This window comes from Leptonychotes weddellii, chromosome 9 (genome assembly GCF_054177405.1).
Source record: "Leptonychotes weddellii isolate Sample4059 chromosome 9, ASM5417740v2, whole genome shotgun sequence".
NCBI lineage: Eukaryota > Metazoa > Chordata > Mammalia > Carnivora > Phocidae > Leptonychotes > Leptonychotes weddellii.
Window position 1 is genome coordinate 1,483,512 of NC_138377.1, and position 12,857 is coordinate 1,496,368.

Below are 12,857 nucleotides of genomic sequence, written 5' to 3' on the forward strand. Positions count from 1 at the left end.
AAATTTCCAGTAAGACTATTTTTGGGACACAGTATCTTGATTCTAAAATAAATCTAACACAGTAAATGGCAAGAAGAGGTATAAAGTTTCCATTTTTTATTTTTTTAAAGATTTTATTTATTTATTTTGACAGAGAGAGAGAGACAGCGAGAGAGGGAACACAAGCAGGGGGAGAGGGAGAGGGAGAAGCAGGCTTCCCGCTGAGCAGGGAGCCTGACGCGGGGCTCGATCCCAGGACCCAGGGATCATGACCTGAGCCGAAGGCAGACGCCCAATGACTGAGCCACCCAGGTGCCCCGAGGTATACAGTTTTTAAAAAATAAGAATAATCTGCAGAGCATTTAACTTACTCTGAAACATACAAATGTACAATTCAAAGCTGCAGTAATAAAATTACCACCATATGGATACAAGACTAAACAAACAGATCAGAGAAACAAAAAGACATATATGGGAATTTGGTATGTGATAAAGCAGGTATCCTCAATTGGGGAAAAGGACAGATGATCCCAGGACAAGTGGTAATCCACATGGTCAAAAAAAAAAGAGTTTGATCCCTACACGTCATATTAATCTCCCAAAATATATACCAAATGAATGAAACATTCAAACGGGAGTCATAGGAGTGTTTGAAAAAGATACAGAACCTTGTTTTTAGATCTTGGGACAAAGTAAACCTTTCTCACCAAGTCATGAAACCCAGACAGATAAGACTGATGCATGAAATACATAATGGGTTTAAATCACTAAGATTTATTTATTTTTAAGATTTTTATTTATTATTTGAGAAAGGGAGAGAGAGGGAGAGAGAATCTGAAGCAGACTCCCCACGGAGCAAAGAGCCCGACACAGAGCTCAATATCAACCTGAGATCAGGACCTGACCAAGAGTCGGACACTTAACCGACTGAGCCACCCAGGCGCCCCAGTCACTAAGATTTGAAAGAGAAAAGAAAAATGGATAAAGGATACAAACGGGAAACTTATTTTAAAAAGCAAATATGAATGACAAAAATACATGAAAATATCATCAATCTAGTTATCAAAAGGAAGCAAGCTTTAAAAAAAATATAATTTTTTGTCCATCAGAAAATTATCTATATAGTATTAGTAAGGGTATAGAAAAATGGATACTCTCATTCAGTTTGGCAGGATAATAAAGTACTCTGACATTTTCTCAAAAGCAATTTAGCAGTACCTATTAAAATGTCAAATATTCATTCTTTTTGACCCAGGACACCCACTTCTAGGAATTTATCCTACAGAAACTCTCTTAACAAGGGTAGAGAGTTATGTTAAGGAATGTTCACTGCAGATGTTTACAGGGGCAAAAAAATCAGAAACCACTCAATGCCCACTGACAGGGGATAAACCATGGTGCCAGCACATACTGGAAATAGAATGTGTCAGATCTATGAGCACTAAGATTCAGACATGGTCAAGTACATTGCTAAGAAAATTACTGTTATGTCCATGAGTCCCTTTTTGTTAAAATAAACAAAAAGTTAATGTCTATATAAAAAACTGTGGGAATATACACCAAACTACTGAAAGTGATCCTCTTTGAGGAGAGAAATTTCAAGGAACCTATACTTCCTACATAATGAATTTCTATAATATAGAAATATAATGTTATAATATATAAAATATAATGTTTACATTTTCCATGCTTCTGGTTAATACCTACAATAGGGAAAAAACAAAACGGTTTTGTAAAATGGTTTAATTCAAAGTTTAAAAAAACAAAAAAAGGACAGAAAAATTTTAAATTAAGCCACTCTGCTGGTCAGATTCAAACCTTTCTGGAAAGAGAACCTCCTAGATAAAAACACGGTAGGCCAAACTGCAGCTAAGGAGAAGAGTAGAGGGTCTGCCTGTCCCATTCCTCTTTCAACTTACCAGCTGCCCATGTAAGGAAACTGGCCGAGTAACCACCTAGAATTGGTGGGGACTAAACTCAAGAGGTTTTGCCTTGTTTCAGAAAGCTTTGATCAAGGACAGCAAGGAAAGCCCCACCCACTCATGCTTTTTCTGACTCTAAAAGCAACCCAGGTATCTCAACAACAAGGATTGACCAGTGATTTGTCACTTACGTTGATACAAAACATGAAGAGGCAAACTTTTAAAGTCTGTAACTCCAGTTAGTGTAGACCTGTGCTTCCCAACCTTCTTTAGCTCCCAGAACACACAGAAAATGAGAATAACTGTCAGGCACATTGCAGCAAACAGAGGCTGCTTACTGACAGAATGGCTGGCCCAGGGTCCTGCTCCAGTAGCCCCAGGCATGGTAGGCTGCGAGCCTCAATACCACGACACATCTGTAACACTGTCTTGGCACACCTATCAGGAGGCTCTGGTACAGGGAAAACATTTCTTTAAAAAGCTTTCTTCCAGGACACCTAGGTGGCTCAGTCGGTTAAGCGTGTGCCTTCGGCTCAGGTCATGATCCTGGGGTCCTGGGATAGAGAACCGCATCAGGCTCCTCGCTCAGCAGGGAGTCTGCTTCTCCCTCTGCCTGTATTGCCTGCTCTGCCTGCCGCTCCCCCTGCTTGTGCTCTCTCTCTCTGACAAACAAACAAACAAAAACTTTTTTTAAAGAAGATTTTATTGGGGCACCTGGGTGGCTCAGTTGTTAAGCGTCTGCCTTCGGCTCAGGTCATGATCCCAGGGTCCTGGGATTGAGCCCCGCATAGGGCTCCCTGCTCCGCGGGAGGCCTGCTTCTCCCTCCCCCACTCCCCCTGCTTGTGTTCCCTCTCTCACTGTGTCTCTCTCTGTCAAATAAATAAAATCTTTAAAAAATAAATAAATTAATTAATTAAAAAGATTTTATTTATTTATTTGACAGAGAGCGAGAACACAAGTACGCAGAGAGGTAGGCAGAGGGGGAGGGAGAAGCAGACTCCCACTGAGCAGGGAGCCCAATGTGGGGCTCGATCCCAGGACCCTGGGATTATGACCTGAGCCGAAGGCAGCCGCTTAACCGACTGAGCCACCCATGCATCCCAAATAAAATCTTTTTAAAAAATAAAAAGCTTCATTCAAAAGTACCATTACAATCACTCAACATATATTTATTAAGCACCTACTATGTGCTAAACAGTGTGTTAAGTATGGACATCTGCCCTAAAGCCTAGAGGGGAAAGACGGAGAAATAAGCAGTTCCATGCTATCTGAGGGGCAGTATCAGGATTTTTAACCTGAGTCCCATGCCTGGGAAAAGGGAGTCTGTCAACAACTCCTTCCCAGAAATGATCCCTGCACAAAAGGGTGAAGTGTATTTCAGGCAGAGGGAAGAGCAGGCATAAAGATCTAAATAAAAGAAGTCAAAAAAGCAAAAGAGGTTCTATATTGTACATGTAGAACATGAAAGAGTCAATTTAGTAGTTTTAACCAATGTATTTTTGATAAATACAGAATGTGGTTTAACAGAAAGCCAATCACCACAAAAGTCAGGAAAGCATATGCCTTCCTACACAACAACCAATCAAACATAAGCTATAAGAAAAGTTTATTTGGGGAAATGAAGAAACTTCTTGAGGATAAAATCTATAAAAACAGAAAACACTATTGATTTACAAGTACTATGAGCTTATACATGAAGTTCAGAACAATTTTTACTCTGGTGGCAGAGGTTTACACTGAAAAAGAATAAAACATGACCCATTTTTTAAGGCAAAAGCTCATTCAAATACTCAATGTAATACTTAATTTAAAGAAATGGGAAAGCAAAAGAACTCCCAGATAATTAGTATGTAAGTTTCTTGTTCTTAAAAACATTTAATTAACTTAGAAATTAACTCAAATATATACATTATCTTCCTCTTTCTCTCACATGGAACTAAACAGAGCAAGTGTCATAACAGAAATTAGGCTTAATATTTACCTCTCTGCCTGTAAGGATGTGTCTTGCCAATTTCACTTTTGCAAAATTCCCCTTGCCGATTGTTTTCAACAGTCTGTAGTTTCCGATGTGAGGCTGTTCGTCAGCACAGGAAGCTATAGAGTTTCTACACCGAGCCCCAGAGCGCCCAGTGCGAGAGGTAACTTCTTGCCGCCCATCTCCATGTGACGTGTGCTACGATATAACATACACAAAAATTAGGAAATGAGAGAACACATGGTATCTGCCAAATTTTAAGAGCCCCTAGTTGAAGAAACAAAACATTACTGCTTTAATTTTAATCTTAATGCATCTAGCACTTTAAAGAAATTTGCCCACATGATCTAAATTTATGAGGAAAACAAGGAAATGCTGAGAAGAAAAATATCAAGGGTTGAAGTGGGTGTTGAGAAGGAAATGAGATATTTTCTGTATGTGGCTGCAACAGAAAATAGGAATAACAAGACTGCCTTATAGTCATAAAGAATGTAATCTGTCCATAAGCTATTAAGTGCACCTGCACATATGATCCTTCACCAGTGGAGGGTATTTTTGTGATTTATTCACGGCCACATCACTATTTAGTGAAAAATCCAAAGAGAATCTGGATTCTCAATTTCTTTCTACACTATGCTGCTAACAGTAATTCAAAATAATGTGTTTCAAGACGCAGCCAGATTACGGGGCGCCTGGGTGGCTCACTCGGTTGGGCGTCTGCCTTCGGCTCAGGTCATGATCCCAGGGTCCTGGGATCAAGCCTCGCAGGGAGTCCTCTTCTCTCTCTCCCTCTGCCTCTCCCCCAGTTTCTATTCTCTTGCTCACTCTCCCTCAAACAAATAAAATCTTTTTTAAAAAGCAGCCAGATTAGAGAGGCACAGGCAGTAACTAACTTCTCTGACAGAGGCTGTGGCAACTTTTTTCTGGATAGGTCCCCTGAGGCAAGCAAAACAAAATCAAAAATAAACAACTGGGACTACATTAAAATAAAAAGCTTCCGCACAGCAAAGGAAACAATCAACTGAACTGAAAGGCAACCTATGGAATGGGAAAAGATATTTGCAAATGACATATCTGATAAAGGGTTAGTGTCCAAAATATATAAAGAACTTACCAAACTCAACACCCAAAATCCAAATAATCCAATTTTAAAAAATGTGAAGACATGAACAGACATTTCTCGAAAGACATACAGATGGACAACAGACATATGAAAAGAAGCTCATTATCACTCATCATCAGTGAAATGCAAATTAAAACTACAATGTGATTATCACCTCACACCTGTGAGAAGGCTAAAATCAACAACACAAGAAACAACAGGTGTTGGTGAGGACATGGAGAAGGGGAACCCTCGTGCACTGTTGATGGGAATGCAAACTGGTGTAGCCACTCTGGAAAACAGTGTGGAGTTTCCTCAAAAAGTTAAAAAAAAGAACTACCCTATGATCCAGCAATCACACTACTGGGTATTTATACTCAAAATACAAAAACACTAATTCAAAGGGATACATGCATCCCTATCTTATAGCAGCATTATTTACAATAGCCAAGATGTGGAAACAGCCCAAATGTCCACTGATTGATGAATGGATAAAGGAGATACAGGAGCACCTGGGTGGCGCAGTCAGTTAAGCATCTGCCTTTGGCTCAGGTCATGATCTCAGCGTCCTGGGATTGAGCCCCATGTCGGGCTCCCTTTCAGTGGGGAGTCTGCTTCTTCCTCTCCCTCTGCCCTCCCCATCATGCTCTCTCTTGCAAATAAATAAATCTCAAAAAAAAAAAAGGAGATACAGACACACACACACACACACACACACACACACACAGGAATATTATTCAGCCATAAAAAAGAATGAAATCTTGGGGGGTCGGGGGATGGGTTAGCCTGGTGATGGGTATTAAAGAGGGCACGTTCTGCATGGAGCACTGGGTGTTATACACAAACAAGGAATCATGGAACACTGTATCAAAAACTAATGATGTAATGTATGGGGATTAACATAATAAAATTTAAAAAAAGGAAAGAATGAAATCTTGCCATTTGCAACAACACGGATGGATCTAGAGTATATAAATGCAAAGTCAGTCAGAGCAAGACAAATACCATATGATTTCACTTATATGTGGAATTTGAGAAACAAAACAGATGAATAAAGGGGGGAAAAAAGAGTGAGACAAACCAAGAAACAGACTCTTAACTATAGAGAGCTGATTGTTATAGGCGGGGGCGGGGGAGCAGGGGGAAGGTCAGTGAGGGAATGGAGGAAATAGGTGATGGGGATTAAGGAGCATGCTTGTCTCAATGAGCACCGGGTCATGTACGGAATTGTATCACTATATCATACACCTTAAACCAATGTAACACTGTATATTAACTGGAATTAAAATAAAAACGTAAAAAAAAACCAGCCAGACTACGTGGTCCTTGATAAATGTTAGTTAGATGAATACTCAATATGCTCCATAAAAGTAAAACAAAGCAGATATACCTCTAACCATATTAAACAGAAAGGTACTGGAATTACAAACACCCAATGTGTACAATTCTGCATGCACAAGCATCCAGCTGCCTCATGCTTCCTTTTGCCTCACACCTGCTCAAAGGATGCTGTGGCCCACTGCCTGCCTTTCAGGACACTGCTCTCTCTCCCAGCACTCATACATATACACGAAATCTCCTTCATTCTTTTTTCTTTTTATCCAGGAAAATGTCCCTTTTTTCTCTTGCTCTCTCACTACCTATAGATCAAATCAAGCCTGAATCCAGCTGATAAACATAAGAAACTACGTCGTAATACACGTATCAAGGAAAAAGGAAAAACAAGTGCTCTCAAGTGAAAGCTTAAGAATTTGTGCGATTAGCTTCTGAAGTCTTCAAAGATGTCTTTTTTCAGAATTTCCCTGTTAAACTCCATCTACTTTCTCATATTCTCTAATTAAATATTTCTCCCTCATATATCAGGTTTTAGGATAGATTCACTTCTGTTTTATTTAATTATCATGTAATACTGCATGCAAACAACAATTTTTATGTTTTTATTGTAAATGTATATTTTAAGTAAAGTTGGCTTTTATGAACCAGCTACAAATGTAAGCAATTTGTAATACTGTTCCTGTAACAAAAAGGATTCTAATTTCAAAATAAGAACTTTGGAGAAATAGTCTATTTATAAATGAAGATCTGTTCATCAAAGAAAAAAACTAAAACAGCAACTAAGTTATGAGAGGAGGGCTTCACATAAAACAGGTACATTTGTTGTAAACAAAACGTGCTGCTGTAATGCAAATTTTGTACATCAGATGGAGTATGATTTTAGAAGAATTTTGGTGGGGTGCCTGGGTAGTTCAGTCAGTTAAGCATCCAACTCTTGGTTTCAGCTCAGGTCATGATCTCATGGGTTGTGGGATCTAGCCCCGTGTCAGGCTCCGCACTCAGAGGGAGTCAGCTTGAAGATTCTCTCCCTCTGTTCCCAACACCGCCCCCCCCCAGACCGCAACTGCACGCATGCACTCTCTCTCTCTCTCTCATATAAATAAATCTTAAAAAAAAAAAAAAGAATTTTGGTGATCATGTTTGTTATATGTTTATTTCCAAACTACATTTAAGTTTTGAGAAAACAGGTACAATTAATTTATTATTCCTTAGAACAGTAGTTGGCACAGAACAGGGATTTAATAGATATTAGAATGACTATAACATGATAATATAATACTATCACTGTAGTGTTCAGATGCTTAGATTATGGGAAATTTCTCTTTTCTATCTTCCAAACAGAACTTTTCTTCTATTCATTCATTCAAATATTTACTGAGTGATGACATGGTAGATTCTTTTTTAATTTTTAAAATTTTTTAAGATTTTTTATTTATTTGACAGAGAGAGACACAGCGAGAGAGGGAATACAGCAGGGGAGAGCGAGGGAACACAAGCAGGGGGAGCGGGAGAGGGAGAAGCAGGCTTCCTCGCGGAGCAGGGAGCCGGATGCGGAACTTGATCCCAGGATCCTGGGATCATGACCTGAGCCAAAGGCAGATGCTTAACGACTGAGCCACCCAGGCACCCCTAATTTTTAAAATTTTTAAAAAACACTATTTGAGAGAGAGAGCACACAAGTAGAGGGAGGAGTAGCGGGAGGGGGAGAAGCAGGCTCCCCGCTGAGCAGGGAGGCTGACGCGGGGCTCGGTCCCAGGAATCAAGACCTGAACCCAAGGCAGCCGCTCAACCGACTGAGCCACACAGGTGCCCCAGATTTTATATATGTATATGCATGTGCCAGGCTCTGTTTTGGGTACTGAAAACACAGCAGTGCATAAAACAAAATCCCTGTCCCCATGAGCTATGTGTCCAAGTGGTTTTACTATTTACAGAATGAAAATACAGTCGTTAATATATTCCTATAATTATATATATATACTACTATAACATAACCACTGGGTGGTTCATTCTGTTGAGCATCTGCCTTCGGCTCAGGTCATGATCCCAGGGCCCTGGGATCAAGTCCCGTGTCAGGTTCCCTGCTCCAAGGGGAGCCTCTTCTCCCTCTCTCTCTGCCTCTCTCTTTCATGAATAAATAAAAATTTTTGAAAAAATTATACTACTATCCAAAATTTGGGTTTAAAAAGCTTTGTAATGTAAAAATATTTTCTAATTTACATGTTTTATAAATTCAGCTTTTCATGATTAAGTTTTCTAGAGTGAGGCACAGTTAAATGAACAAAATATTAACTTATGTGCAAATCAACTGTCTTCTACTGCATGTAAAATAGGAATATTAAAAGAATCTTAAGATGCATAGGCATCCAGGGGCACCTGGGTGGCTCAGTCATTAAGCGTCTACCTTCAGCTCAGGTCATGGTCCCAGGGTCCTGGGATGGAGCCCCACATCGGGCTCCCTGCTCTGCGGGAAGCCTGCTTCTCCCTCTCCCACTCCCCCTGCTTGTGTTCCCTCTCTCGCTGTGTCTCTGTCAAATAAATAAATAAAATATTTTAAAAAAAAAGATGCATAGGCATCCAAAGTTTATACCTTTGCTTACTCCCCAACCTACTTACAATAAAAGAGTAACTCCTTAGCATCCACTAGATGTAACCTTTAGGAGGACAAAGTTTTTTGTCTGTTTTGTTCATTATCAGATATTCCCAGAACTTGGGAGCAGTGATTGGCACTGAGTAGCTGTGCAATACCTCGTTGCTGAATGAACCGGAAATGAATTCCAGGTCCTCTCTGATCTAATCCATTCCTCCTTTCAGGCTACATCATCCGCTATTCTCTAGCATGGTCCTGGTCCCTCAGTTTGAGTACCCTTTCTTCTCTTCAAACCTAAGAAAATCCTACTCATTCCTTTATGCTTGGATCATCTGTCACCATCTGTCTGAAGCCTTCCATGACTCTTCCTCCATCTCATCAGATTTTTTTCTTTTCCTTTGGGTTCCGGAGGTACTTTCTATCTATCTATATTATGCTACTTTGTGGTAGACAATACTATTACCCGCTATATTGGCTCTTTTGCTTCTGAGTTTGTGGAGGAGTCCACTGACTTCACAAAGGAACTCATACCCTCTTCCCTCATTTGAGCTGGCACAGCCATGTGGCCTAAGTTTAGCCAATGGCATGCAAACAAAAGTGACATGTCATTCCCATGCAGAAGCATTTAACTGCCGGTGCTTGACTCCAACCATTTTCTGCTCTCCTAAATCCTGAGCATTGCCCAAAGACAGAATGCCACAGGACCAAACTGGCCTGGGCAGGGAGATCAATCTTCATGGAGCCAATGAATCCTCAGGCAAACTGTGTAAACAAAGGTTTTTACTGTGTTAAACCACTAGGATTTTGGTTGTGTATGTTATCACAGTATAACTCAACCTAAACTAATACACACTCATGCAAATAAACAATCATAACACAAAGCAATAAGAAACTTCTATTTCCATTAGACTATAAAAACTCATACAACAAATTGAAATACGTGATGTTTGTTAAATTATAATAGAGTTAAACTTAGTATATTTAGTTTGATGTTTCCTTAACATAAAGTCCTTAAATTAAAAAATTTAGCGGTGGGGACACCTGGGTGGCTTAGTCATTAAACGTCTGCCTTCAGCTCGGGTCGTGGTCCTGGAGTCCTGAGATGGAGCCCCACATCCGGCTCCCTGCTTGGCAGGGAGCCTGCTCCTCCCTCTCCCACTCCCTCTGCTTGGGTTCCCTCTCTAGCTGTCTCTCTCTGTGTCAAATAAATAGATGAAATCTTTAAAGAAAAAAAAATCTAGTGGTACCTGGCTGGTTCAGTTGGTACAGCATGAGACTCTTGATCTCGGGGTTGTCGGTTCGTGCACCATGTTGGGTGCAGAGATTACTTTAAAATCTTTTTTTTTTTTTTTAAGATTTTATTTATTCATTTGAGAAAGAAAGCACAAGCAGGGGGAGCAGCAGAGGGAGAGAGAAAAGCAGGATCTCTGCCAAGCAGGGAGCCCAACTCAGGGCTCGATCCCAGGACCCTGAGATCATGACCTGAGCTGAAGGTAGATGCTTAACCGACTGGGCCACCCAGGAACCCCAAAATCTTTTTTTTTAAAAGATTTTATTTATTTATTTGAGAGAGAGAGAACGAGAGAGCGAGAGAGCAGGAGCAGGGGGAGGAGCAGAGGGAGAAGCATACTCCCCGCTGAGCAGGGAGCCTGATGTAGGGCTCCATCCTGGACTCCGGGATCACGACCTGAGCTGAAGGCAGACACTTAACCAACTGAGACACGAGGCACCCCTTAAAAATAAAATCTTAAAAAAAAAAAAAATTCTAATGTGTTTAACTTAAAAAAAAAACCAAACACCTCAAACAGAAGCAGTTTATTCATCAGGGATATTGGCCTACAGTTTTCTAGTAGTGTCCTTTTCCAGTTAAAACTGATTGCTTAAGTATGCTTCTCAAATTTCAGGTTGGTGCTTTACCAGGTAGCTACAAAGGTAAACCTGGGATCATATTTATTATGTTAAAAAAAAATAAAGATAATTTTTTGGGGGTGTATGTGTGTCTAAGGTATATTCTCATTTGTGTCTTCTGGTTATATAGTAATTTAAAGTTGATGGCTCTTACACATGGACACATTTTTTAAGAACTAATATGTACAACATAAAATGAAATGCATTCCCCATTCATTTTTCTTACTGTCTCTTACATTAGTTTGATATGGCCCTGTAACAGTTAATAGTGCTTCTACTTGGCATTCATTTTCTTTTATTTTTTGAAAGATTTTATTTATTTATTTGACAGAGAGAGACAGCGAGAGAGGGAACACAAGCAGGGGGAGAGGGAAAGGGAGAAGCAGGCTTCCCGCGGAGCAGGGAGCCTGATGCGGGGCTCGATCCCAGGACCCTGGGACCATGACCTGAGCCGAAGGCAGACGCCTAATGACTGAGCCACCCAAGTGGCCCCTATTTGGCCTTCATTTTATTCTTCCCATGCTTTTATCAGCGGCCCTCAAGAAAAAAATGTTTCTAATCTTATGACACTCAATGTGGATACTAACCATTTTAACAAATAATTCTCAATTCTTGTACTGTTAGCCAATTATTTCATACATAGGCTTTTTTTTTCTTTCCTCTCCCTAAGGAGCCAGCCAGTAAACAACCCGAGGACAAAAAAAAAGGAAATGTTACAGAATTCTTCATTATTCACATTACAACATTGTATGGCAACGCTAGGCATGTAACAGGTACTCAAAGCTGTTAAATTTAATTCTTAAAGATTAAAGGAGTCCTGAAACTTCTCTCCCATGGATTTGAGCTTATACCACTTCAGCCACAATGAAAATTAGAGTATGTACACTGCTACTGAAAATAATCAGAAACAAGCCAAGCACAGGAAATTATTAACAAATTCATAAAGTGTCTATTTTCAAACTAAAAACTCTAATGTAAAACATTTAATTTTCCAGGTAATATACTAGAGAATGGAGCAAACACTATAGATACCTACTCAATATCAAATTCTCCCTTCTTCATTACCAAGAGAACCTGGATGTGTGTTTGGCGAGGCAACAAGGCCAACTAAATACTTATTTTCTCAAACTTCTCTGCAGCTAGATGTAGCATATGGCTTGGTTCTGCCCAGTTCTCATTAATGAAAGCTACTGGGGGGAGGGGGTGGTTCTGGGAAAACCTTTTGTTTCTCATAAAGGGGAACAGATACACTAGTAGTCCCTTCCTCCTTTGTCGTGCCTTCAGTACTACCATAACTGAAGATGCAGAAGCCATCCTGCAGCCATAAGGTCTCAAACATGAAAGAAAAGACAAAGTATTTTTAAAAACCACCAGCTCCAATACTATTGTACTGCTGAACCAAAGCTAGAAGCTACCTAGATTTCTTCTGTGAGAAAAGCAAACCCCTATTTGGTTAAGCCATTATGTTAGGGTTTGTTACTTTCAGCCAAAGCACTACTGTTACAGGGCTCTATCAACACTAATGTAAGAAGCAATAAGAAAAATGAAAGGGGAATGCATTCCATTTTATTTTATGCATATTAGTTTTTCTTAAAAAATATGTCCATATATAAAAGCCATCAAATATAAATCACATAACCAAAAGATACAAATGAGTATATACCTTAGACACACACCAAAATTTTATTTTTAATCTACCATAATAAATATGGTTCCAGGCTTGTCCTTGTATTTCTCTGGCAAACCACCAACCTGAAACTTGAGAAGCTGACTTAAATCAGGTTTAAGCAGAAAAACACTACTAGAAAAGAAAACAACAGGCCAATATCCCTGATGAATAATAATGCAAAAATTCTCCATTCTCAATACTAGCACACTGAATTCAGCAGCAAAATGAAAGGATCATTTATCATGATCAAGACGGATTTATCCCTGGGATGTAAGGATAGTTCAGCATATCAATCAATGTGGTATTTCACACTAACAATAAAAGAAAATAATCACATGATCATCTTGATAGACACAGAAAAGGCATCCAGCAAAAT

General features: G+C 39.7%; 1 protein-coding gene across 12 annotated transcripts in view; it reads right to left on the minus strand.

Moving 5' to 3' along the window:
• The window catches only part of MARK3 (microtubule affinity regulating kinase 3), a 119,879-nt gene that overhangs the window by 85,024 nt on the left and 21,998 nt on the right, over positions 1 to 12,857 (minus strand). For 10 of the 12 annotated variants that reach the window (XM_081829856.1, XM_081829852.1, XM_081829849.1 and 7 more), the window contains exon 2: positions 3,884 to 4,075. The exons of 1 other annotated variant lie outside the window; for it this stretch is intronic. In XM_081829856.1, coding sequence (XP_081685982.1) covers positions 3,884 to 4,075 — 192 coding nt within the window. Of the gene's footprint in view, positions 1 to 3,883; positions 4,076 to 12,857 lie in introns of those variants that run through there. One more of the 12 variants, XM_081829855.1, reaches the window with a different exon arrangement.